Genomic DNA, 26228 nt, shown 5'->3' with positions numbered 1-26228 from the left:
TAATCACTCACTCATGCCCATATGCCGGCTTGGCATGTAAAGCAGCAACAAAATTAAGCCACTCCTGTCTGTCCCTAGCTAGCCTCTGAATGGTTCCCCAATAATAATAACTTGCTAGTTTAATAAGCACTCCGAATCTGATTCCTCCGCCCCCCGCCCCCACCCCTTTGAAACACAATGGAAACTTGATCTCTGATTTTGCAAGTAAAGTCTCACCACTCAACACACATTTCCAGTCGGTGTTCACACAAGAAACACCGCTCAACCAACATGATATTCCGAAAGACCCACCTAAAAAGCCACAAGGCAGCTAGCCCTGACAAGCTAGCTTCGGCAGTCTTTAAAGAATTGTCAACAGTTATCGCTCCAGTATTGCAGAAGATCTTCACCAAGTCCTTAGATACCTACACTGTGTCTAACGACTGGAAGAAAGCCCAGATCACACCTACCTTTAAGAAAGGGATAAGGATATACCAAATAACTACAGGCCAATCTTCGGCACTAACCTGTATATGCAGCAAAATCCTAGAACACATTGTCGAACACATTATAACTAGCGACATGATTTGTCACTAAGAGGGTAACGGACATACTCTATTCCTTACAATACAGTTTCCACAAACACAGGTCTTGTGAATCGCAGCTACTTGAATTTGTTACACTACTTATTGATAGGCCCGCAAGCCAAACAAATAGGTGTCATCGTAATGGACTTCTCCCAGGCCTTAAACAAGGCGCCACACAACCGACTACTAGTGAAAAAAAAAAAAATTGGAAGGGGGTGGTTGCAGTGTCCAATAATTTTAGAACATAAAGCCCCCGTCTTCCAGCTCAAAATCAACCAGACCTGCATATTCACTATCAAAAATCCTCACTCCGAATTAACAATAGGCAAATATTTCATGTCAACCTTTCAGTTTTGTTTGTCTACTCAGTATCTATTTTCTGTTCCTTTCTTTTTATCGCCACGCCGCAATTAACCATATTTTTTACTTTTCTTGTCAGGTTGTAATAATTAGTTATTATGTTCTACATTTATTGTCGCGTTGTAATTAGCTATATTCTTCACACTATTTTATCCTTCTTGTATTTATTTCACACCCACTAGGGGGTCCTGTTACTTGTACTGAAGATGCATGAAGTGTCAACCGAAACATGTATACATTAAAAAAAGTAGGACCTTCTTGAAAAATATTTCTAAAAGAATTACAAATGGATGTAACAAAGACTAAGATATGATGACTCAGTTATAACGATGACAAATTATAACGTCTGACTGTTGTTCTATTTTCTTCTCATCATAAAATGTTTCTGAAAAATTTTCTTCGGTTCTTCTAACTTTAAACATCTAAAGAACATATTGTCTTTGATTTGAGAGGCAGCTGTATTCGGAGGCCATGGATCAAATAGCGTTTAATTCACAAAAAATGTCGGCTAGATTCAGAATCTGAATCAAATTTAAATGTAATCTTGTTGAACAAAGAGAAAAAATTAAAAAATCTTGCGATTTTGACGGAAATAAATGGTATCATTATGAAATTTAATTGTGAAACATCTCGAAAAAAGAAAACCGGGAGCATTTTATTATCCTCTTGAAATCGAGGAAAACGTTTTGGAAAAGACCATTTCTTGCAACTGTAACAACGTTTGCGCACCCTGTGAAATGATTTGATAACTTTTGTTTCACAGCAAAACTTCTTAAAAATTCAGCGTTAAAATAAATTAATTGATTTAGATTAAAACAAAACACCCCCCTACAGAACGCAACTGCTTTCAACTTTACCTTATTGGTTTGTCAATATTTTGGAGTGGGTTTGTTGACTTTTATAAAACCCGATAGAATCAAATATTCTGAATTAGCATGAAAAGACAAAATATACGTCCTTCTCACAATCTGAAACAAAACCCTGAGTCACTTTCATTTCAATAATGAAGACACAAAACAGACCAAATTATTTTCGAAATGGATTTTTTTTCTAGCGACAGGTGCAAAACCGTCCCACCAGCAAAAGTAATAAATTCGCCGCATGATTTGATCTGTTTCAATTTGTCAATCTTTCACGCAATTGGCCAAGATCAGGAGATCATCTGCCCGACTTTTGTCTGCCGACCTTTGTTTTCATATTGCAGTGTAATTGCGATTCGTTCTTCTGTAAAACAGGATGACTGTATAAAAGTAACTCTCTCATCAACAAAGCGCGAATTTTCTGGTTTTAATATTGCACGTTATGACAGCTTTGAGTCAAGCCATACGGGGAAAGCGATGGAGACAGGCTCGTTTATTAATCGAGGCAGGTTCTGACATCAACCGACGATGTCGCACCGACAAGAGAACTCCACTGATGGAGCTCTGTTTCCTGGACGACGAAGATAAAGCTTTCGGCTTGGCGAAGATGCTTTTGGAAAACGGCGCCGAACTCGGTTTGCAAGACACCCAAGGATTGAACGCGCTTTCGTACGCGTGTATTTTAAAGCGCAAGAAATTGGTGACATTGTTTCTACGATTCGTAGACTACAATTTAAATGCGGTTGATCGGGATGCAAACACGGCATTGTTTCACGCAATTACGGTGGGAGATCTCCCAATTGCCAAGATGCTTGTAAAGAAATTAAAATATTACGATCTTAGTGTTGATACGCAGAACCACAAGGGAGAAACTCCACTCATTCATGCTCTGAAAATCGGGAATATTAAGGCCGCAGATCTTTTAATCCAAGAAGGAAAGGCCTCGCTAGAAATTTGCGATTTCGAGGAATTCAAAAGCGCTGCTCAGTGGAAAGAGGAACTTCAGCCAAAAGAAAAGCGGATTGTCTCGGCGTTTTATAAAGTCGAAACTAAACAGAAGAAGGAGGAGAAGCCTGCGCGAAAATTACGAAAAATAGTAAGTGCAAACCCCATGAATGTTTGCAGTCTCCCACAAATAAACGATGGTAAAAAAACGAATAAAGGACGTCCATTCACAGCACCGGGAATTATTCAAGTTTCGGAGTTTTTTACTCCTTGCACGCCAGTACAAGAAGAACTGCTTCAACTTTACTCGATTTATAACCAACAAACGACGAGTTCGTATCGCAAGGGTTACAAATTTACCCCGAGAGCAGTCAATAAACTACCTCCGCTAGAGGAAGAGGTTGAAGACGAAGGAAACGTTGAAGAAACTTCTTCAGAACAAGGAAAGACAAAGATGAACTTTGCACAGGTCAATGAGTTGAACACGAAGATCAAAGGACTGCAGAAAGCGATCAAAAGTAGGAAAAGTACATCCTCACCGGCAAATTCCGAAGGAAGCGCGAAAGCAGGAAGGAAAAAGATCATTTCTTTACCTCGTAAAGGAGAAATTAAAGAATCTGTGATCTCCCAGACGTCTTTTGTCGAATGATAAGAACTGACTGTAATCCACAATTCATATCAGACAAAATTACAGATGAAAATTGCAAACGAAAAATGGTCCAGGAAAACCCTTCCACAGAGCTTTCATCTTAGGAATTCAGGAAAAACTTAGAAGGTACAACCGACCATCTTGCACTTGCACAGTACCACAGGAAAATACTGTTGTTAATTTCTCGATTTTAAGGTGGACAAATAACATCTGATTTGATATGGAGATTTTGTCAAAACTGTCTACTTATAAAGACCAATAAATATGCGACTTTCTTTTTCTCACGTAATCAAATTCTAGCGAGTAAAGAATATCACGTGGAACGTGAAAATTGAGTGATTTTTGCGAGAATTGCCCTGTAATCGTAAATTAGGTTTAAATCCATAGACTTAAAAGGTATAACCAAATCATTTTGGCGAAACAACTCAAAAGACTTTTAAAAAACTGTCGATTTTTCTGTCTATTATAAGCTTGCGTCACAATTCTCGGGCTTGGGAGCGAGATAGAGGAACATGAGGTTACAAACCAACAACTTGTATCAATTAAATTTCGTATTTCTTTGATCAACTTCATAGTTGTAAGTGACAAACGTGTCATTAGTACTCCAAACTCATGGCCCATTCCTTAAAAACCGTCGCATCTTTGTAGCGTTGAATGAACCTGAATCCATTTCCATTTACAGGTAAGAATCAAATCTCTACTCTGTTCTGGTCCAAGACTGTTCGCCTCTCATGCTCAACGTAAAGTGCATCTCTTGAACCACTAAAATGCGACGTATGGATTGGCGTGAAGTTTGCTGACCAGGGTTGGCAAACTACTTTCACACGACAGACTTTCACGAATTTGAAATTGCTGCCAAGTTTGAAAGTAACTTTCATGAACAACCACCTTGCATTTGTCAACAGGAGTTTGTTAACTTTACTGGCGTGTGAAGGTTTGAAAACTGACATAAAGGTATCAAGTGTGTGTCGTAAAACCAAAACCAAAGTAAACGCTCTGGCCAATCACGAGATGCAGACAGCGCAATGAACCGATCAGAATTCGAAGCTGATATATGTAACCGGCGCCAAGCGCGGGAAAACGCGTGCAGGCATTCGTGAAAGGGTTTTGGTTTTGGTTGAGAAAGTGGCGCGAGTTTTGCGAACAAATCACAGAGCGGCGTAGTAAAGCAAAACAAAAGCAAATTGCTCTCGACACTGTCCTCGACACTCGATAGAAAACCACTATTATTTATTTGAAGCAATATTCCATTGCAGGAAACTGCTAGAATCTCTAATACTCAGAGAATACAAAACATTGCTCGAGAAAGCGTACAACCACATTACGAAAACGGTTAAAGCGGTTTGCAGTCGAGAAGCTAGTAATGAAGAAATCAAGATAATGGAAGTGTACAGTGATATATCCTTCCCAAACCAAAACTGAAGAGAGAATAACAAAGTGAAGTTATGGGAGACGTTTATACACGTTTAAAACCTCTTTATTAATCAATTTTCCCACGCTAAACTGAGCAAAATCCCATTCGCATGCGTCACTCCCCTTAAATTGACAGAAATTAAAAACAATTAACAATAACATAGATTTGTTTAAAAAAGGTGCAATAAATAAATGTTCTTTTTATTTTACAACGATACTACAATTCTCCACGTGTCTGTCCACGTACAGAGTTTAATTTAAGATTCTCAGGTTGACTTTAAATTCTTTTTAAATGCATTTGTCAAATCAAAGTAAAGCCTAAAATGCTTTTCCCCCACGATTTTTTTGTTTTTTCATATTTTTACTATTTCCAATAATCGTTTGCATAAAGATTTTGACGTAAATATAGTAATAACTTGTGAAATAATAAAACTAAACTAAACTTAACTAAACTAAACTAAACAAACAAGACAACATTTCCCGACCGATCATAAGGCCTCGGCTACATGTGTAATTTTTTTCTTAGCTATGTACGTGAAGTCACCCTCGCAGAGGCGACGCGACAGCTAACAATAGCGCAGAAAAAAGTCGAGAAATCCAAATATGCCGAGCTTTTCACGACAAAGTACAGGTTTGTCTTTTCCAAGGCTACGTCTACACTATGCTGGATAGCATTTTATGCCGTGGTGAAAAATACTCCGACCTGGTGTGAACAGAAGTGGCCCAAAACCGCCGCCATCTTTCCACCAGAATCCAATCGTTCCTCCTCGTTGTTGACTTCGTTTCGGTTCTCTTCTCTGTTCACACTACTCAAGAAAGTGTCACGAAAACCTATCCAATATGTGACGATTCACTTTCAAGACCGAAGCAGCGCAGCATCGCTCCGGCACAAAAATCGATCCGAAATCGGCGTTTTGTGTGTGAACGAAAACCCTATCCGATATGTTTTTGGTGCCGGCACAAGAGCTATCCGGTATAGTGTAGAACAAAGCCTAAAAATCGCATCTGATGTGCAAACAAGCAGCTGAGGCCTCAGGCTCTAAGGACCCATGACTAAACTTCTCTGAGATCGATCATCCAATCAAATTCGCGGACATCTCCCAGAAAGCCAACGGAAGTACACTTGTGACCTGAATTCTGATTGGATGATTAATCTAACGAAAGCATGCCACATACAGCTGTCACTGATGGGTGTGGAATATACGAAATACACACAGCTACCACTATTGGTAGTTTTGTATCGCTTTCGGAAAATCCCATCCGGAATCTTCGGGTTACCTCTAGATATACTTTTCTTTGCCCATTCAAAAAACAAAAACCAAAAAAAAAAAACAAAGAAAACGAAACTGAAACAAATCGGGGAAAGATTTCTCTCGTTTCCAGGCTCATAACAAGACGAATAAGAAGAATTGTAAATGAAAACGCAACTTCCTTCTAGTTACAGATTACATATTTCTAAAACATGAAATCTTAATGAAAGCGCGCCAACTTCCTTCGGTTGCTACGATTTTCTGAAAACACGTTACCGTTATTCAATTTTATAGTAAATACCCTTAGTCTCCGCTAAGATCTGAGCTCTCCTGAGCAGCTTCTCCGCGAATTACCTTTTTTTTTTAACAAAATAAATATGACTTCTGGATTTCAAAGTTATAAAAAAGTTTGAAATAAAACAGAACGGTACCTGGCAACCGACTCTACATGTTTCCCCACCATAACTAAACTACATGAAGGATTTTTTCGCACCTACTGAATACTTAGTTGCTTTCTAATGAATGATGTTAAAATTTGACCGCTTAAAATACCCTCATTGTGTGCCACTGTGTTTTCCGGCCAAAATGCGGCACTCCGCGTAAAAGTTATATGGGTATGCATGAGATGATCACTGCTATAGAGTGTTTTTTGTTCGTAAATGTCCTACTCGTAAGCTTATTATAAATTAAACAAAGTCGTCACTTGTGGAATATTCCATGGTATACCACTAGAATATGCATCACTGAGTACATTCGAAATACCACAGTTTTCTTATCTCATGACTGCACCTACAATTTCGCATCCTTTTTTCTTTACAATCTCGCAGCAAGCTGAAGGCATTGCTGATCCTAGCAGCATTCAGTACGCGTGTCATGTATGAACCTTGTAAACTGCCCAGCTTCAGGGGCACCCAACGGTTCGTTTCGGTTGAACAGTATCTGTTCGAAAAGACATTATCCGATTGCGAAGAAAAACTAGAGTTTTCTTTTGGGAAAGGTCGCCTGAAACTTCCGCAACGTAGAAAAACTAAACCCTTTTGGCTTCGATAGGGCAAACACGTCATTAAAATGAAAGTGCGAAAAAATAAATAAATAAATAAAAGGCCAGCGAGCAATTTTCGAAAAGCCATCAACGGCTCGCATTAAATTCGGGGTAAAAGATCCCATTCCCTAAAATTTTCGGCCATTTAAATTATAAAGCTTAAGAATCCGAACAGGTCAATCTGTTAGCTTAGACAAATTTGCGTTTTAAAAGGCCATAAAATTACGTAAGAATACAAGAAACAACATCTTAACTATTTTGCTTAGTGTCCTTGTTGGGTGCTCCTATAGCTCGCCATGAGACTCCCAGCAGCTCTGTAGGAGAGCATCCGACCGATTAACGGCAACCGGCGCCGAGCGCGGGAAAACGCGTGCGAGCAAGTAACGATTGGTTTGGATTTTGTTTCTCATTGGTTAAGAAAGTGGCGTGACATTTGCCAACCAATCACAGAGCGTAGTAAAGAAAGCCAAAGAAAAGGCGAATTACTTTCCACAATCAACTGAAAACCGCTCTATGCGTACTTTATGTATAAACATATATATTAAATATATATATATATTATTTCTACTTTTTATTTTTGGGAGTTTGGTGTCAAGCGGAACGAAAGTTCTGTTCATTTCTCCTGCCACTTTCTTGTTTAATTGTTGCCTGTGTTAGAATTTTACTGTGCTTCACTTGCAAATGCAATATTCTTCTGTGGCGAAGTCAAACTCAAATCCTTTTTATCTATCTTACGAATATTAATTTGTTCTTTAATCTTACGTTACATATGCTTATCAGCGATCCGCTGTTCCAAAGTATCGGTCTCCAAAATTTCCTGTAAAAGAAATCCAAAATACATTCTCAGCCTCTAATTAATCCTTTTCTCAAAGAGAACGTTTCGAAATACAATTAATAATAAAAATCAGTGAAAATAAACAACACATTTCGAACGCTTCATTACTTCATTTTCCAGTTTGAAAAAACGGTGAAGTGGAAATAATTTATGATTTCAACAAATCATTCTATCGCAATTTTGAATATATTTCAGTACGATCAAAGTTATAATTAATCAGTTATAATTGTAAACTTGAAAATTAAGTTATGATGCCTTCGAAACACCGTTGTACATTTTCACCAATCTCAAGGAGAGATGGACATCTCTCCCCACACATTATCGTTCCGTATAACTTACCTATACCAGGTATGATATGGAATTTATCATTGACCTCTGGGTCGACAGCTGCTGTTACTATTTTTACATTTGGGTAAGCATAAGCTATTGTGTGAACACCTACAACCAAACAAAACAAAACAGAACGTAATTTAAACCAAAAATAACAAAATAGTTTGTTGTGGTTAACAACAAGATAAAAGTCCTGAAGTTTGGTCGCGAAACATTGCGTTTATCACAAACATGGGACAAAGAAAACATCTAAGTCTCTAAGGAAGGCAGCCTCCAACATGCGTCCTTGTTGTTGTCGGCTACAGGCTACACTGAGGTGGATACCAGGCGATGGAAGAAAGAAACGAGGCCAACAATGAAAAACATGGAAGGGGACGATTGATGACATGGAATTAGTTGGAGAAAAATTTCAACAGACTGAAGGTAAATGCGGAAAACCCTGGTCTCGGGCTTATGTGCTACATATGCACAAAGAGGATATGCTATACTTTGCTATGCTATGCTAGTCAAACTCCGGTGCTTCTGCTCACTGGTTGGATGATCCACTCAGTCAGCTACGAAGAGACCCGAAGCATGCTTAGGTCAAACGTGACATGTGTCGTGCAAACTGCTAGATCCAGTAATTTGTTTGGCATGGATAATTTCCTTACCTGACTCAGCTGCTATCAGGGACAGGAACAAGATGTTTTCTTCTTTAACATCATGATCCTGTAAGCAAAGTTAAACATACCATTTTCTGTTTTAAAGGGAACTGATCAATTTATAATGATAAATAATAATAATTAAAAAAATTATGTAAAGCAACATCACTCCCCCTTCTTCTACCCTCATTCATTTTTAATGCTCAATATCTTCTATGTACAAAGTGCTATTTTCGCTGTTTTAGGGTCCTCAGATTCGAGAAACAAAACTACATTTCACATCCCAATATTTGACTCTAACATCTACAACCACACAGCACATTAGGAAGACCCTTCAATAGGCAGCAGAAAAACAACCTCGCTGTTCTTTTTCGCGGGCACATAAATGTTGTCATGGCAAACTGAAGGTTCAACTGGAGATAAACCAACGGACCAATCGGAGCTCAAAGCAAATACATGTTACCGGCGCCAAGCGCGGGAAAACGCGTACGAGCAAGTCACAAGTGGGTTTTGGTTTTGTTTCTCATTGGTTGAGAAAGTGGCGCGAGTCTTACTAACCAATCACAGCACGTAGTAAAGCAAAACCAAAGCAAACACAAATTACTTTTGACACTTTCAACTGGAAATGTAATCTAATGTAAAAAGCACCATGACTCATCAGTAAAGGAATTGTTGCAGATGAAATACTACTTCATAGGAGTAATTAAGTATGAGACATTGCTTGGCATTCTGTATGTCGTTTGTAAATACATTGTGGTTAAAACAACGTGTTGGTTGACTTACCAACAAAACTCTGATGGCCATGAGAGCTGTAAAGAGGAGAAGGCAATGCATTAAGAACATAAGAAAATAATGTGATGCAGTGACTAGGCTTGGGCCAAAAAGAATCCCGTTCAAGCCTGAATTTTTTTTCACAACTGTTTAAGTTGTGTAAAGAATTGCGAGGGTCTTTCTTCGATTTAATTACTTTTATTGGATAATGTCCATTTATTTTCCAATACTTCCAGTGCCACAGGAATGCACTCTTCAGAATGACCCAGAATGAACTAGAAAGATCTGTAATGGCATTGAGGGGTCATTCTTTTTCCTAATGGTGATCCAAATGAATAGCTGTTCTGTCATGTTTTAATGGTGGGAAGAGGATTACAAACAAAAGTTTGGTAATACATACTAAAACAAGTACAAATCAAAGATAAAATCGAACAACGTTCAGAGTCGTCCCTACATCCTTGAAAATAAAAAAATGGTATCATGACGACTCCAAAATGTCGTTCAATTTTATTGAAGAGGATTATGATTATCACTTCTCAAACTCATTAATAACTCATCAAGAGAAAACAAAGAAAATCACTACCGTGGCTGTGGTTTGGATATGTGTTCCTAATTACCATAAAATTTTGCCAATTTTAGCCTTGAATTCCAAGAGTTATTGGCTATTCAAGAAGCCATATCAAACACTCAAAAGTGTGTTTCATCAGATATCTAAATACCTTGGAGTCGTTTAAAAAAACTCGGCTGTGCCTCGTTTTTCAACCTACTTCTCATTGTTTGGTAGCCTGTGAATGCAGATGTATTTCCGGCTGTCACTTCTCTCCGCCAAGTGAGAAACGACAGCTGGAAATACGTTTGCGTTCACAGGCTAAGTGTTTGTATGTGTTTGATATATTACATGCACTGACCTGCTGCTCCTGTAGCTACAGTCGCATCCATGAGTATCACATGGTCCTCACTGATTCCTTTTGGAAGCCGATGATAATGAAGCTACAAGAAACATGACAAACCACCATGACTTATAATGTATTGAACGAAATGGCCCCGTCCTATATCAGTGCCCTTCTACAGCTTCACTACCCCCTTCGTAGTCTTCGCTCTGCTTCCAATGGACTAACATTGCAACAACCGGATTATTAGAACCAGGCATACGGTGCTCGTTCCTTAGCTGTGGTAGATCCTTCTCTCTGGAATTGCTTACCAGAAGACATTAAAAATGCACCATCTTTAGCGTCTTTGAAAAGAAAGCTCAAGACATTTTTATTTAATCAACTTTGATTGTAAGAATTGTGTGATATCTTTTTTTTTCTCTTTAGCTTTATATTTATAAAGCCTGCTGACAATATATAGCTGCGCTCTAGAAGAACCTTTAGTTATTATTATTATTATTATTATTATTATTATTATTATTATTATTATTATTATTATTATTACCGTTACTGGCCTGGATTCAGATTTCTCACTGTTCTCCATCTATCTTTACGTGATCTGACAGCCTAGTACTTTGTTGAATTTTGAGCAACTGTTTTTCTGTAATCCATTGTTTTGCAGTTGTGTCACCTGTGCGGGGTGGCTTCATGTACAATTTCTACTGTGCACTAATAATTTATTTTAGAAAAACCATGTCGCCTGTGCAAGCCAAAATTACTTGGGTGGTTGCAGCTTAAGTCTCCTTCAATTCTATGCAACTTTCTTCATCATTTGATCATAAAGGAAAGTCCTACCTCAGGTTCCGATGTGTATTCATTGGTCTGGATAAGAATCTTTCCTATTCTGATGTCCTTTACTACAGACTCCAAAGCTGGCTCCATTGTTTCACCAGCTCGGAGGATTGACACACCACACAACTGCAAAGAAACAACAAAAACAGTTTTGCAATGGAAGAAATGTGGTGTAGAAAATATACGAGAATGATGGGTTATTCAGTCAGTGACACAAGCATACTCAAAAAAGGAAATCCAAGTTCTCCAATAGGAGTCGAACATATGACAGTGGGAAGTCATAGGTTCAACTCCTGTTAGGAGAACTTGGACTTCCTTTTTCCAAGTATGCCTGCAAGACTGCAAACATTTTTATAAGTAAAAAAGGTGTATAAAACACACGGTCAGACTGTGAACAAGCTCCAAAGCAGGAACGGGGCAAATGAAAAATCAGAGATTGGGACAAGTTGCAAGAGAAGTGGGGGATGGGGCCTGTAGTCAGTGTACTGAGATTGCCATTTTAGAACTACCTGGTGGACACTTCACTATCACAGACAGTGAATTGAAATCCCCACAAAATTCTAATACAGAACATTCAAAGGTGCACACACACTGCAATTTAGTTTTGTGCAATCGCCAATCAACCTCAAGCTTAAAGTTCACTGCATTAAACAAAATGTCACTCTATGTGTTTCAAGATAAACAAAATGCTGTAAGAATGCTTATAATTGATTACCGATTGTCAGGATTGTGTTACTAGAGCTCTTCTCTGTTTACTAGTCGAAACAAAAAATATGCCAAGGCCAAAATTTACCATTTGATTTCTTACCCTTCTCCCTGCAAATCTTCTTCCTTCATATACAGTCCCTTCCATTGTAGTGACAACATGTTTCTAAAACCAACAAAGGAAGGGTCCACAAAGCAATGTTGTTTGTTTTGTTTGATTTTAATTTAAGTCACATTAAAACGGGAGGAAGGCAAACAAAATCTTTGTTCCGTTTCTGGGGAATCCATTGTATAAAAGTCAGTGCCAAATTACCAGCTAAAGAAAGTAAAACAACATACGGTCAGCAGTTTGAAGATGTTGGAATGATCACTTTTCTGTTCTCTAGACAACTTATGTGTTTGCTGTCATGTACTTGGTTGGATGATAAACATACACACTATTCAACATTCACTGCTCATTTGTCAATATCTCTTCATGATACTGTATTTATTTTGCGGTGAAATTAGGCATTGGTTTGTTTGATGAAATACTATTTGACTGAAATAAGGCCAGGCTGGACAGGAAACTTCAAGGCTTTTGATTGTGGAACAAACACCTCACAATGCTTGGTGTACATACCATTAGCTTGGGCCAAGTATTTTCCCATATGCCCCTCTTACTTAAACAACAAGTGTATATTAATTTTATACTCACTTTGAAAGGTAAGAGAGAAAGAGAATGCTCAATAAGTATTCTCATCAACCTCTTGGAATAAAAGATAAAATCATCTCTACTGGCCTCCTCATTCCTAAGACAAACAGGAAAGAAAAACTCCAGCATTAGAATGTGACATCTACTCTTTTACCATGAAGTTTAGATTTGGTATGGCAATGAATATTTGGGATAAAATGTACATTGGCTCATCCTTTCTAAAATACAACTTAAGTCATTTTCAAATTCTAACCTAATGATGGCATGAAGTCCTCTGACTTGTGGTGTGCTTTCTAGAATATTCAAGGAGCTGGGCAGGGGCTGTCCTTGGTGTGCTGATCGAAGCTGTGCTCTGAACAAAAGAGGCAAGAGAATTTCAATAAAATATTATGAACGAACAATCTTCAACATCTTAAGATTCTTGCTGTTTAATGCTTTAATAGCCCTTGTATGAACCTGTTTATTCTCGTCACTGTTCTCCATATATTGCTTGTGTTACTGGTTGGGAGAATCTATTTAAACATCAAGACATTTTGCCTTTAGTGATCAGATCGTTTCCTTGATTTACTGATTACATGACTTTTATGTTTGACCGAGTAATTATATAATTTGTAAAGAAGAAAATTGGGTGTTGGTCACCATTGGGACTACAAGATTAGCAACCAAGGTGAATGTCTTTTCCTCCATAACAAAATAAGCAATGTAAATGTGTATCAAGGGCTGTCGTTGGTAGCTGGCAGCCAGCTATTAAAGCTGGCAAATGAAGTGAAGATAGCAGCAAGTGACACTTTAACAATGTATTTTTAAAGACAGCAACAACAATTATTGAAGAAGTTGTGGATTGGGACAGAAAAACCAAAACTGTAAGCTCACCTGAAGTTAAATCCCCTCTAAACAGGAAAAAGAAAAAAACTACTTAGTTCATGTGCTAAACTTGTCATAATTTATATCAAATCAACTTGGTTTTTAACTACTTTATAATGTCCTGGTCAACAGTCTTTTATAAAGATAAATGGTAATAAAACAAGCAAAACAATTCTGCATTGTAACCTGTTCCAACTGTGTCCTCACATGGCGTACAATCAAATCTATTGCAACACTGTTCTCTCCTCCTCTGGGAACTACTATGTCTGCAAAAACTACTGTGGGTGCAATGTACTGGTCAAAAGCCTGAAAAATAAAGCAGACATTATTCCATCACCAAGCCAAATAAACTTTACATTTCACCACCTCAAATGACAACGACACAAACGCCAAATTTACAATAATTAATGTGTTTTTTCAATCAGCAACACAGGCATACTTAGAGAAAAGAAATCTGACTTCTGCTATCAGGAGTTGAATCTATGACCCTCTGTTTACTAGTTTGGATGGTCTAACACTGAGCTACAGGAGACTTGTGGGAGCTGAGCTATTCATTACAACTAGATTGATTTTGCAGGATATTTGTCACATGAACCAAGTTTAAAGGCCTGGCTTCCACAAGTATCCTATAGCTCAGTAGCAAAGCATCCAAAATAATAATCGGAAGGTCATGGGCTCAGCTCCTGTGGAGAGAGCTCAAATTTTATTTTTCTGGGAATGCTTGACTGAAAAAGTAATCCGCCAGGCTATTAAACTAGGCTCATGTGACAAAAATCCTGCATACTGCTTAAGTATCTTGTGTCACTAACTGAATAACACATCATTCTCCTGTATTTACCAGGCTTAAAATGATATTATACCATCACATATACTATACTCCATTGCATACCAGAGAATTAGCTAGCTTTTTTACTGAGAAGCTTAAATCCTGCTTACAGTGCAACGACAACAGCTGACTGTGGAACCTGAAAGACCAGTCATGGACCACAAATATGTACTGCAAAGAGTCCCTTCCACCTCAGTGATATGCTGACAGAGTTGATCTGATCAATAGATAGGCAAACTAATTGAATGTTGCATAAATGATTTGTCAAGATGAGAGTTGATATCAACATACTTACAGGTTTCACAAAAGTGTTGTATTGCTGCAAGACACCTACAAGATCTCTTTCTCTCTCGGTGATGTCTCTCTTCAATCTATGTTGCAGTGGAGACAAGACACAGGTTTTATGCAAGACTAGAGGCTGTTAGTAAAAATATGGTTGGCATTTTTACTGCATTATTTCAGAGAATTTGCCCACAGTCTTGGCCACTAATTTAGCTAACAATTTCAGGGAAAATTTTCTGCTGTGTAAATGTCATTATTACGTGCTATTATATATCAAAAAGATGTTGCTTTTACCCAGTGATAAATTTTCAGAAGTAACATAGAAGAAATGTATGTAAATGCCAAGGTATCTTATAGATTGAAATAGTCTTATAAGAATTCAGTGGACTTCAAAGGCAGGGAGAATTCAGAGGACCTGTTTTCAAGAAAGAAGGCCTTGGATGTGTTATCTTCTTATTGACAACTTTAGATTTAAAGTTAATTATTTGCCTTACTGAACTTTTTACAAAGTGTTTCAATGGAAAATTAAATTTCTTCAGGTTTGTAACTTCATGTAGCGATTTGCCACGATCAAGTTCAAAAGCTAGTCTTCAAATGCCAACCCTCTGAAATAGGACATATGCTTCTAAAAAATTTGGGCATCATGTGTGATGTGCTGCTGTAAATTTTATGAAGTTGGAGACTAGAATAAACATTGCAATAGATAGACCTAGGCAACAAGCTGTAAGTGAAAAGGTGAACCAGAGGGTCCATTAACTGACCTTCTGGAGAGTCTCACATCAGGATCAGCATCAACAAAAACCTTCATATCCATCAGCTAAAAATCAACAACAACAATAAGGTGTTATGTAGTAGAAATAATATGTAAATAGACAATAGACCTTTGTCACTTGGCAGCCATGTTGAGTCTCAGGAGAATAAAAAGCTTTGTGTTTGCACGGCTAGCCTCGCACTGAATTCGCGTCTGGCTGAGGCTTACCGTGCAAAAACAAAGCTTTTTATTCCTCCGAGACTCAACATGGCCACCGAGTGACAAAGAACCTGTCTATAAGATAGCCACTCAAAGATTTACACTTAGCTGCCTGTGGCTTCAATGCAGCTTTGTAATACATGTAAGAACAACTTAAGGATGTGCCAACTAATAAGGAAGTATTTTTGTGTGGTTTATGATTATGCGGCGAAAGCAGATCTTAGCATAATAATGATAATGATAATGATAATGTTTATTCTAGCAAGGGCTATTGAAATCCAAAATATGGTAACCATGCATTTTTTTTAGAGATAATTAAGCAAAAAGCATTCTAAAAACAGTAAAATACAAAGCAATGTGTGGTGTTTTTTTCTAAATGGAAGCATTATTTATCTCTGAAAAAAGTATGGTTACCCCTAATTTTCTTTTTGGATACAAGTTCAAGTTCAAGTTTATTAAGTTTTCCAAAAGTTACTTACAAATGAACACCGCCTGCAAATAGCGAGCTAATATAGGCAGGCGGTGTTACCGAATTACTAACTGAAGGCGTTAAAAAAGTCAGTTTTGAATACATTATTTGTCAAAAGAGTAAAAAGTAATGAAAAGTGAAGAAATATATCAATATTATGATTATGATTATGATACCAAGAGCACTTGCTTAGTTCTGCTTTCTTCAGATTGTTTTGAACCACACAAAAATATCCCTGAATTAGTAGGCATCACCCATAGGAAACCCGAGTATCTTGAGATGTGCAGAATGTATGTGCAGTATCAAAAGTAGGCACCGTCCTTAAGGAGATATTATCAGTCGTTTCTGTGTTTTAGGTTAAGGAATAAATGTGTTTTAACCAGAAGCAGAAATAAAAGAAACCTGAAACTAAAACCAGCTGAAACAAAACACTTACATCTCTCAGATCCTTGTAGGCAAATGCCATGATTCCTTCAAAGATAATAACATTAGCACCGTACAAATCATTCTGTCAGATAAAGTGAAAGAAAACAATAATTTAGCCATGATTAGAGTTGACTCTTGTCATAAAAGGTTTTATATGATGCTTACCTTCTGGTCTAATCTGCTGTGAGTTTTGAAATCATAAATTGGCACCTTTTAAGAAACAATATAAAACAAATTTAGCATTATGCAAAAAATAAAGATAATTGACAATCCACCTAGAATTCACACAATTGCACAAGCCTAAACCAGGCATAAGCATGATTCCCCTGCCTTTAAATAAAAAAAAAAGAAAGAAAAATTCCCCTTTCTCCTGAGTTTAAGTGAATATTAGAAGGTATCCTTTGAACTGTTTAAAAGGGGCCTCAGAAAATACCTTGGTGAGTAAGGAGCAATAAAAACAACGACAGGCATCAAGTGTTCCAAGGACGTCTGTCCATTACATCATGTGTAACACCTGAGAAATCTGTGCAATTTCTTTCAGTGAGGGAAGTAGCCATGTCTATACTACATGAAAATGATATTCAGTTTGCATCAGTTCTTCATAACAATGTGTATTTAGATTTTTCCCATAAGCAACTCACTTTTGAATGGAGGTGGATATTTACAGAAGATCAAACTGTAATAATTATTAATAATGTATTGGAAAAGTCCTGGTCAACAGTAAAGTTATAAGTCATGACGACTTTGAAATGTTGTTCAGTTTTATCATTTGTTTTCACTTGTTTATGTATAACAATAAAGTTATTTTGAATAATTTATTGTTATGTCAACTAATAGAATAACACTGTAAGTATTATCTTGTTTTACCTGCACACTTTTCCCTTCTTTCAGCTTCTTCAGGACCGTTGCAGCCAAGTCAGCATCAAATGAATCTAACAAAGAATAGTGATTCAAAACAAAATTCATTTAATTTATCCCACCAGTGGGAACTCTCTCTGTTTATCTCACACTATCATTAGAGAGATTTAGCATTGCATGGCAAACGGCAAAAATGAGATTCACATTTGTTTTCTTGAAAAAGTAATACACTGATGAAAATAGTGCAAAACAATTCTGACCTTTAATACTAACACAAAACTACTCAGTTTTACTGAGAAACTGAAAACAGCGAGCAGCAAATGTAGGGTAAACATGGTCACTTCTGCCAAGTTGCCGTAAATGTAATTCCAAATCTCTCTACTATCTAAGTTCAGGCTTAAAAAAATACACCTCCTCTTCAAAGCTAGTGTTTAAAAAAAAAAAAAAACTTTAGGCTTTCCTGTTCTTTACAAGTCTACTTTACCTGGATGATCAAAATTGTATTCATTCCTATTGGCTGCCTCATGCTGTTCAGGAGTTAGTACCTACAATTAAGGGAAGGAGAAGAAGTGTCAAAACTCAAGAATGGACATCACTACACTGCGCAGATTCCAAACTCCTAATTGTTATCAAAAGTTTCCCAATACCTGAAAGCATATAAAATTTTAGTCTTCTATTTTTGCTTGTTTTCCTCAGATTTACCTGTATATTTTTAAGTGTATATGACAGAATTCTTTTTATCTGCTTGACCAAATCTTCATGTTGTTCTAATCGAAACCGAAAACAAATTTTCCTTATTAATTTTTCTTGCCTGCATTTGAGGAGTATAAAAATGTGAAATTTCACTTCTGATGGGATACAATACCACACAAAAGATGGGAGTCTGGGGACAGTACAGCTGTGACGTCAATACAGTGTCGCTACTTTCGCAGTTTTTCTATTCCTCAGTTGTTTAGTTGTGAGCACTCAACATTCCCAGTCATAATTTCATCCACACAGTTTTCTTCCTCTACACACGAAAAACAACTGAGGAACAGAGAAACTGCGAAACTACCAATCTCGTATTGACATCACAGTCCCACAACCTCCAGTCTTACATCCTGCCTGGTACTGTACCCCAACCAGAAGTGAAATTTCACTTTGTTATACCTCTGAAATCCAAGGAGAAAAAATTGATAGGAAAAATTGTTTTGGGGATTTTCACACAAGAACAACATTTATGTCACATATACACTCCTAATGTTGTTTTTAACCATATGCATATCAATTATTTATTTCCAAATCATATGCCCTATATCTTTGTGCATCTGGCCATTAGTTCTGTAAAAATGCTATGGATGTGGGCAGGTGTTTTCCATCAGACCTTGTGCCAATTTGCTCTCCTTCTTTGTAATCGCTTACAAAGCATTTCCAGTGAAACTGATTTTTATACCCCTAAACTTAATTAGAAAAATATACTTTCAGAGGAAAGTAAGTAAGTGAGAACTGTTAGATCCTTTATTTAAACACGATGAGAATAAAAGCATTACATGCTTGAGGGGACATGTGTAACTAACTATTACCTAATTAACCTTCAAAAAGAAATGCAAAAAATACATCAAATGGATAATCAGACTAAAAGGTAAAGTATGACAATCCAAAATGTACTTTTGTAATTTTCATGCACTAGTAAATCTGAATTCCCTAAATGTGGGAAGATTGCACCTTTCTGTGAAACTTCTTAAAACTACAAGAGTCGTTAAAATAATCTGAGACAAATTACATAATACAGTGCCTCTATAATGAATAGAATTTTTGAATTTGAATTTTTTAACAAGAATATTGATAAAGCTTTATGGTTCACTTTATGGCAGCATCCAAACGCACCTTGTAGAAGGAATCGAGTGAAAGCATGCTGACCCAAGGCACTCCAAGCTGTTCAATGATCTTATTTGCAACTGTTGTTTTCCCAGATGCACTTCCTCCACACAACCCTGAAGCATGGATACAAGTGGTTTTCATTAACTTTACCAAATCAGTAACAAGAAAGGACTACCTGGACAAAACATTCCAGAAAAGTATTCCAGCCTCATCTGTCTAATTTGTTTTATCAAGAAGCTTCCTTGGTGTCTCACATTGCAAACAAGATCAGAAGAACTAATTTTTTCACTGACATTTCATTCATTCAGCCAACTCTTCTCGTCCTAGAAAAGTGAAGGTAATCAACCCATCTTAGCTAGCTGTCCCTTGGACAAGCTCAGCGAGTTCCTTTTCGGTATTGGTGGATTGTCTTTACTAAAAATAAAAATAAAAGATTTACAATCGCATTTACAGCAAACTTCAAACATCAGATTCGCGTTTATGTTTTCTTGAAAAAATAAGTACATACATGTAGATGATAATAGTGCAAAACAATTCTCGTCTTTGATGCTAACAAAAAAACACTTAGTTTTACATAGATCTACAGCGAGCTGTAAATGTAAGATAAACATGGTAACAGTCATTTCTATTATGAAAGGTGTTCGTCATCGTGGTTTGAAATGACAGCTGAGTTAATCATTTGTTTCAACTGCTATACTGCTGGTCTTCACCAGGCGATGGTGTCAACTGATTACATAACAGTATCCTTGTCTTTCAGACTAGAAGAATTTCTAGTCTGAATTTCAGACTTGAAACGATTTCTAGTCTCAAAAACAAGGATTGAAATCCTCCAATCAATACCAGCCTAAGAGAGGATCTAAACGCACCAATCAACACAAACTGAGGTGCTACTTATACTGTTACGCAATCAGTCGACACCATCGCCTGATGAAGATTAGCAGTATAGCTACCGAAATGTCGTGATCCACATATATGTGACCCAATCGTGAGACAAACGATTAACTCAGCTATCATGGTCATTACTGTCGTTTGCTGTAAAAGCAATACTAAATCTCTCTAATAACAATAATGATGATGATCTACATGTACTTGTACCCTAATGCCTTTACTTTTTGTGGGGTTTAGAATTTGAACAATCTTCCAACACTGACCAGCAAAATTTTGGCAGGTAAAAGGTTTTGGATATTGCATTACACCTAAGTAAAAAGTGGGAAAAGTACAAAACTTTAACTACAAATTAACAGAAAACTTTATCGTTAAAAACACATACCGTGACAGAAAGTAAAACTTCATCAGTATGGGGTGCATTGTTACTAATCTACAGTGTGTTTACCACATTCAATCTGAGCAACACTTCCAGATTGAATCCTTTCAGTGCATTATTTTCACAGCTTTCAAATGATAGCCACACTAAAAATAAAGGCAATGGAGATCAACCCTATTTTTTCTTCCCCCTGAGAATTCCAATAGAGTTCAGAGACATTACCTATGACAAATGGTTCTTTAAGCTGCCCCTGTGAGTTGTACCATGGTGGACGGCCTAGCAAGGGAACAAATCAACAGTTATCAGGTTGCTCTCACTAATAAAGGCCTGTGTGATTAGTGTACTTTGCCTGGAAATCTACAGTGGAGTAATGAAGAACTTTTGGCACTTTCTGACGCCATCAGATCTGTACTGATAAGCCACTGGACACCAAAGAGTTTACAATCATAGATACAGCCTAACAAAGGAATGTTTAATTTTTGGTTGTCCATACCGTCAAAAACATGGAGTGGTTTCACAGACTCACGTTAAAATGCCTGGCTCATCAAACTTAGCTAGCATTTAAATGTAACTCTTTCACTCCCACAAGGGCCACATGGTACAAGAAGTCATACTTGCTCAATGTTGGGTTAAGTTGTATAAAATTTGACGTCAAACAGATCCTTTATTAGTTAATTTTAATTTTCTAATAATATTGTAAAGCACAACTGGATATATTCACAAAGAAGTTTGCGCTAAATAAATGTATACTATAATTATTATTATTATTATTATTATTATTATTATTATTATTATAAGCTCGGAGAGATTTGTACATAACAAGCATAAAATCTTACTCCCCTCCTATGCAAGATATGATTAACCACCCCTCCTTTTTTTGCAACTTTATCTTCTTACACTTTCAAGACCAAGTCAACATTAATTTTGACAAGAAACTATGTACTGAAATTTGCAAATTAAATGATAGTTTAGGGGTATACCCAATATATATGAGAAATGAGATATATTTTTTTTTGTTTTTGGACAATTTTCAATCTAGTCTGTTACTTTCTTTGTCTCTGATGGAATGATTAATGCGATGCCCCAGACAAAACCTTTCAATTGGTATACTACAAATTTTGAAGAGTTCAGAGCATAACCTAAATGCACTTCAGATAACTTTTTGTTGTTTTAGCTCAGATAAAAAGAAAACCATGGCTATGATTATGGGCAAGATTTCCATTTTTATCACAAAATGAAGCACAAAGCAACGGATAAAACATTGGAGCAACGTTTCCTGAAGGAATTCAAGGCCACATGCAAAACCTCCTGTAAATCTAAGCTAAAACAACAAAAAGCTATCTGAAATGCATTTAGTTCGGTTATGCTCACAGCCCTTCATTTGCTGTAGGGGTTGACAGTTGCTGTTTTACAAAATACAGCATTTCCTGTGGGAGTGAAAGGGTTAAACAGCTGTTATTTCTTAAAATTTATTGTAAGTTGCTTTGTTTGTCTAAACAAACAATCAATGCTCAAAACACCAGCCAATTTTAATTGTCAGTGCCAACTTTACAACTTAAACTGCAGTCTACAGTAGTTGTGTTTCCATCAGAAAATCACTTTTCCTGCAAGTTAACGTTTGTGAGAAGTCTAACTCAAACAAACTAAGTCTAAACATTTTATGATATAAAATATTACTATTACACATTTAATGAGTATCCATTACACCTTATTTTTGTATTACTACATATTAAACAAATGCAGCTGAGTCAATAGTTGTGCAACATGGCACATCTTTAACTTCAGTTTCTGCAAAAATGTTTAATAAAACACATTATCAAAATACCATAGTTTCAAATGGAACAAGATATCTCTATATTTTCTTGCTTTATTCATCTATTTAAAAATGTGTTTTGGATCTTAAATATCAACTTGCCAATGTAATGTACAAATTTTGTTTAAATGTCAAGTGTGTGTTTACTTATCGCATATCCATGTGAAATGTAAATTTGTATCCCTACAAAATTATTATTATGAACGAGAATAAAAATTAAAGGAAGACAAAAAAGAAACTTGTTTATCAAAACAAAAACATGATCCCAGTGATTAAATTAAACATTTCTATGACTTAGTTGAGCATGGCCGAGTGCTAAGAGTGCCAGACTTGAAATCTAGAGGTCTCAGGATAAGGTCTCGTCCTGACCACTAGCTGGAGTTGTTTCTTGGCAACCCCGAGTTCAACTGTAAGTAGCTGATGGAAATACCGTGTATAAATAGAGTTATCCTATCCTATCCTATCCAGCCAGCTGGGATTTTTAACCATGTTATGTTCAATTTAAAATTATTCCTTTGTGAAGTTTAATTAATGCTCGGCCCCACTAGCACTTATTAAAGATTATTATTATTATTATTATTATTATTATTATTATTAAAATAATATAATCTTTATTAACATATACCAAGCAGCTGAAATTGTTATTTACAAGTTAAAAGTTCCGATTCCAAAAAAAATATATATATATTATTATTATTATTATTATTATCATCATTATTATTATTATTATTATTATTATTATTATTATTATTATTATTATTATTATTATTATTATTATTATTATATATTGATGTGAACCATGTCTGACATAAAACGATTTTCAACCACTGATGGCCAATTTCACACCTATTAAAATGTGACTAGCCTACAGTGTACATACAGGCATAAAAAATGTTTGGAGTGAAATCAAAAGTTATGTAAAATTTATAATATGGATTCACTTCCCACTGACTACAAAAGAGTCATAACTTTTTCAATCAGTGCTAAACACATGTGGTCTCTGAATGAAAGCTCTAGAGTGAGGGAAGTAGGTGATTCTTATCTCCCTCAATAATTTTAAATGAAACAAAAGAGGGCCATGTTGTCTTCACATAACTTTGCCACTGTGATCCTGATCAGTTGATGGTGATTTAATCACAGTTGTAAAGACCCACACTGCCGCATACATGAAGGCTACCTTCCTTTTGATTATGGTTCCACAGTAGTTCAGTAATATGTTGTTAGTAGTAGAATCACTAGACTAACTGGTGTTTTTGCTCATACCGAAAATTCCCTTTTTTAAAAGTCCAATTTATGGCAATCATTCATTTTCTGGGGTTTCATTGACTGTTACCATTTAAGCACATAAACGTGAGCTCTGTTCAATTTTATCACCAACTTGGGTCAAAAAGTTAAACAAACACATTTGTCCCTTGGGAAGGAACAGGGCATTTGTAAAAAAAATGTTCTTTTTCCATCAAAAAATTCCCCCAACTTACACAAGTTGTATTTTTATTAGTAAAAACGATTGGGACTAAGGCCTTGTTTAGACTTGTTTATGGCAATCATTCATTTTCTGGGGTTTCATTAACTGTTACCATTTAAGCACATAAAAATGTTAACTAATAATAAAAAAAAACACCACAACAAATGAGCTCTGTTCAATTTTACCACCAACTTGGATCAAAAAATTAAAGAAACACATTTTTCCCTTGGGAAGGAATAGGGCACTTGTAAACAAAAATGTTCTTTTTCCATCAAAAAATTCCCCCAACTTACACAAGTTAGTTGTATTTTTGTTAATAAAAACGATTGGGACTAAGGTCTTGTTCAGACTAGTTATCCGTGCCACGGTCCTGTGCCAAAGGATTCTCAACAGCGTCCTTTTCAGTGCCTGCTTGCCGTTAAGAACTTACCTGTCACGTCGGTGACAAAGGAGCAATTGTCCATTTAGCGCTTGGTAATTTATTTACTGTAGCATGGGGGAAAGTGCGGGGACTGACAAAACCCTGTTCAGACCAGTGCCCATCCCAAGGGACCCGTTCCTGATTACAGCCTGTTGAGGCAGTGTCTGTAACAGCAGTGCCAAGATTTTTGCTAGTGTCCATGCCTAAGAATAATTTGGGACACTAAGTCTGAATGGGGCCTAAGTTGTTCTGCACCAGAATCAATCCTTAACTCTTTTTCCCGTTGTACAGGCAAATAATGCAAAAAAATTTACCACTCTTTACCATATATAAAACAAGCTGGCTCATTTGGATCACAGTGGATGAAAGAACAAGAGATAATAATATTATCTCTTGTTATTTTATCAATTATTGTTATGCTTGCTAAAGTGTCGGGTTTGTGATGGTTCATTTGACACAGCAGTGAATAAAAGAACAACAAATAATCCACTGTACTGACTGAAAGATTGCGACTGCTACATTTAACAGTAATTCTTACCATATGAAAACCTTAAAAACACACACAGAAAAGTTCTAAAAACTTCAAACTTAACACACACAGTGTTGTTAGCACAATATGGCTTTCCATGACCCTATTGGCTGCTAGGTTCGCAAGGTATTGTGGTAAAATGTACGGCCGCCATCTTTTTTTCGTACGATGGACTGATGTGCTCGCTAAAATGTTGGTTCTATGTGTTTGGCGGTTCGTTTGTCTCGTCTGGTTCGGGAGTAGAGAGCAAACGAGCCAGTCTCTCAGACAAACTAAACAGCAAACGAGCTAAACGAGCCAGCTCGTTTGGTATGCGATGAAACAATGGCCCTGTATTCTGTAATTTAGCCCTTTATTGTATCAAAATATAACTTTTAACTTACCTGCCGTGTAAATCGTTCTATTCGAGCGCGGAAACACTCGCACGTTATCGGGTTTCGCTTTCAAGGGAGAACTGGGTGGTTGAGGTGGAGCACCGTTTATGCTGTCAAAAATAACACGAACGTACTAAATTACAAAAATTGACCAGAGAACAGTCAAAACTGGGTCAAAAAATTACCTTTCGCAGCTTCCTGAGCTGTCCTCGGTCGGAGAAATCGATCGTAGATCCAAGGTTAAGGCACATGGTCGTTCAGATTTTTCCGCCATGTCTGTTGCTGCGCAATCGCTTTCGCGCACATATTATAATTATCAACCACTGTACAATAACAAAGTAACTGCGGGCGCGTTTCGGTCTGTCAAAAAAAATTTCTTTCATTTTACACGCTAAGTCGAGTCAAAATCGCATTGTATAAATATATACCAGAATCAAATCCTTAGATTTGCCAAGAAGTTCCGGCATCTACGCCCACAGAATGCGCTTTACATTACTAAGCCAATTGCTTTTTTCATAAGACAGTTTAAATTGTCCTGTGCACCGCAAACACAACTGAGTAAATTAATGTTAAAACAACCAACCACAAAAACAATACCACTACGAAATCTAGACTTGATGAGACCAAGAAAATTAAAAGAAGAACTCGAAATGGAATATTAAAATTTTAATTTCTTCTCTGGGAAAGTTATCACTCTCGGATGTCATGGTTAGTTTTTTTAGCGGGTCAGACATTCGAAGCTATTAAGCGAGACCTTTGACAATCAGCTGATGTAAATTGCAACCAGTTTTCAGTTTTGGTACCAACTGTCTTCGGGTTATTATAAACAGGTTGCGAGCAAAAACACACAATCGAGAATTTGCAACAAAATTTTTAGGGTCTTATATCGATTTTGAGGATTTAGGAATGCTCTTTTTTATTCCGACGATACGAATAATTATCAAGACTTTCTTGATCACTCTACATAGTCAAATGTCATAAAGCGTGCACTGACAGGTGAACCATGTTGTCACAAAAAATACTTTTTA

General features: G+C 36.7%; 2 protein-coding genes across 3 annotated transcripts; one reads left to right on the top strand and one right to left on the bottom strand.

Annotated features, from left to right (window-relative positions):
* Positions 1–1089: 1089 nt before the first annotated feature.
* LOC146485960 (uncharacterized) lies at positions 1090–3715 on the top strand. Its single transcript, XM_085102042.1, has one exon. It carries the CDS (start codon positions 2229–2231, stop codon positions 3378–3380), a length of 1152 nt encoding a protein of 383 aa, XP_084958168.1. The 5' UTR covers positions 1090–2228; the 3' UTR covers positions 3381–3715.
* Positions 3716–4835: 1120 nt separating this feature from the next.
* Positions 4836–25867, bottom strand: LOC146485959 (uridine-cytidine kinase-like 1). Of its 2 annotated transcripts, XR_014861099.1 has the most exons (22): positions 25386–25867; positions 25210–25310; positions 20821–20874; positions 19341–19447; positions 17959–18019; positions 17484–17548; positions 16782–16826; positions 16627–16698; positions 15513–15568; positions 14765–14840; positions 13830–13949; positions 13653–13669; positions 13033–13131; positions 12783–12876; positions 12192–12254; positions 11387–11509; positions 10571–10652; positions 9675–9700; positions 8901–8958; positions 8260–8358; positions 7419–7902; positions 4836–7375 (listed from the first exon to the last, which is right to left on the bottom strand). XR_014861099.1 is itself a non-coding variant. In XM_085102624.1 (21 exons), exons 1-21 carry the CDS (start codon positions 25472–25474, stop codon positions 7862–7864), a joined length of 1548 nt encoding a protein of 515 aa, XP_084958750.1. In that variant the 5' UTR covers positions 25475–25867; the 3' UTR covers positions 4836–7861. The 2 variants fall into 2 exon arrangements, 1 of the variants encoding a protein (XP_084958750.1); XM_085102624.1 differs by having other exon boundaries at positions 4836–7902.
* Positions 25868–26228: the final 361 nt, after the last annotated feature.

This window comes from Pavona decussata, unplaced genomic scaffold (genome assembly GCF_977016875.1).
Source record: "Pavona decussata unplaced genomic scaffold, jaPavDecu1.1 SCAFFOLD_23, whole genome shotgun sequence".
NCBI lineage: Eukaryota > Metazoa > Cnidaria > Anthozoa > Scleractinia > Agariciidae > Pavona > Pavona decussata.
The sequence above is the reverse complement of the archived record's forward strand: the minus strand, read 5'-3'. Positions and strand labels throughout refer to the sequence as shown.

Bases quoted from the DNA above. Each gene is read 5' to 3' on its own strand.
- LOC146485960 (XM_085102042.1), top strand. From the start codon at position 2,229: ATGACAGCTTTGAGTCAAGCCATACGGGGAAAGCGATGGAGACAGGCT.
- LOC146485959 (XM_085102624.1), bottom strand. From the start codon at position 25,474: ATGGCGGAAAAATCTGAACGACCATGTGCCTTAACCTTGGATCTACGA. The intron at 25,311-25,385 runs GTAATTTTTTGA...TATTTTTGACAG, and splicing joins AGCTCAGGAAGCTGCGAAAG to CATAAACGGTGCTCCACCTC. The intron at 10,653-11,386 runs GTAGGACTTTCC...TGTTTCTTGTAG, and splicing joins AATACACATCGGAACCTGAG to CTTCATTATCATCGGCTTCC.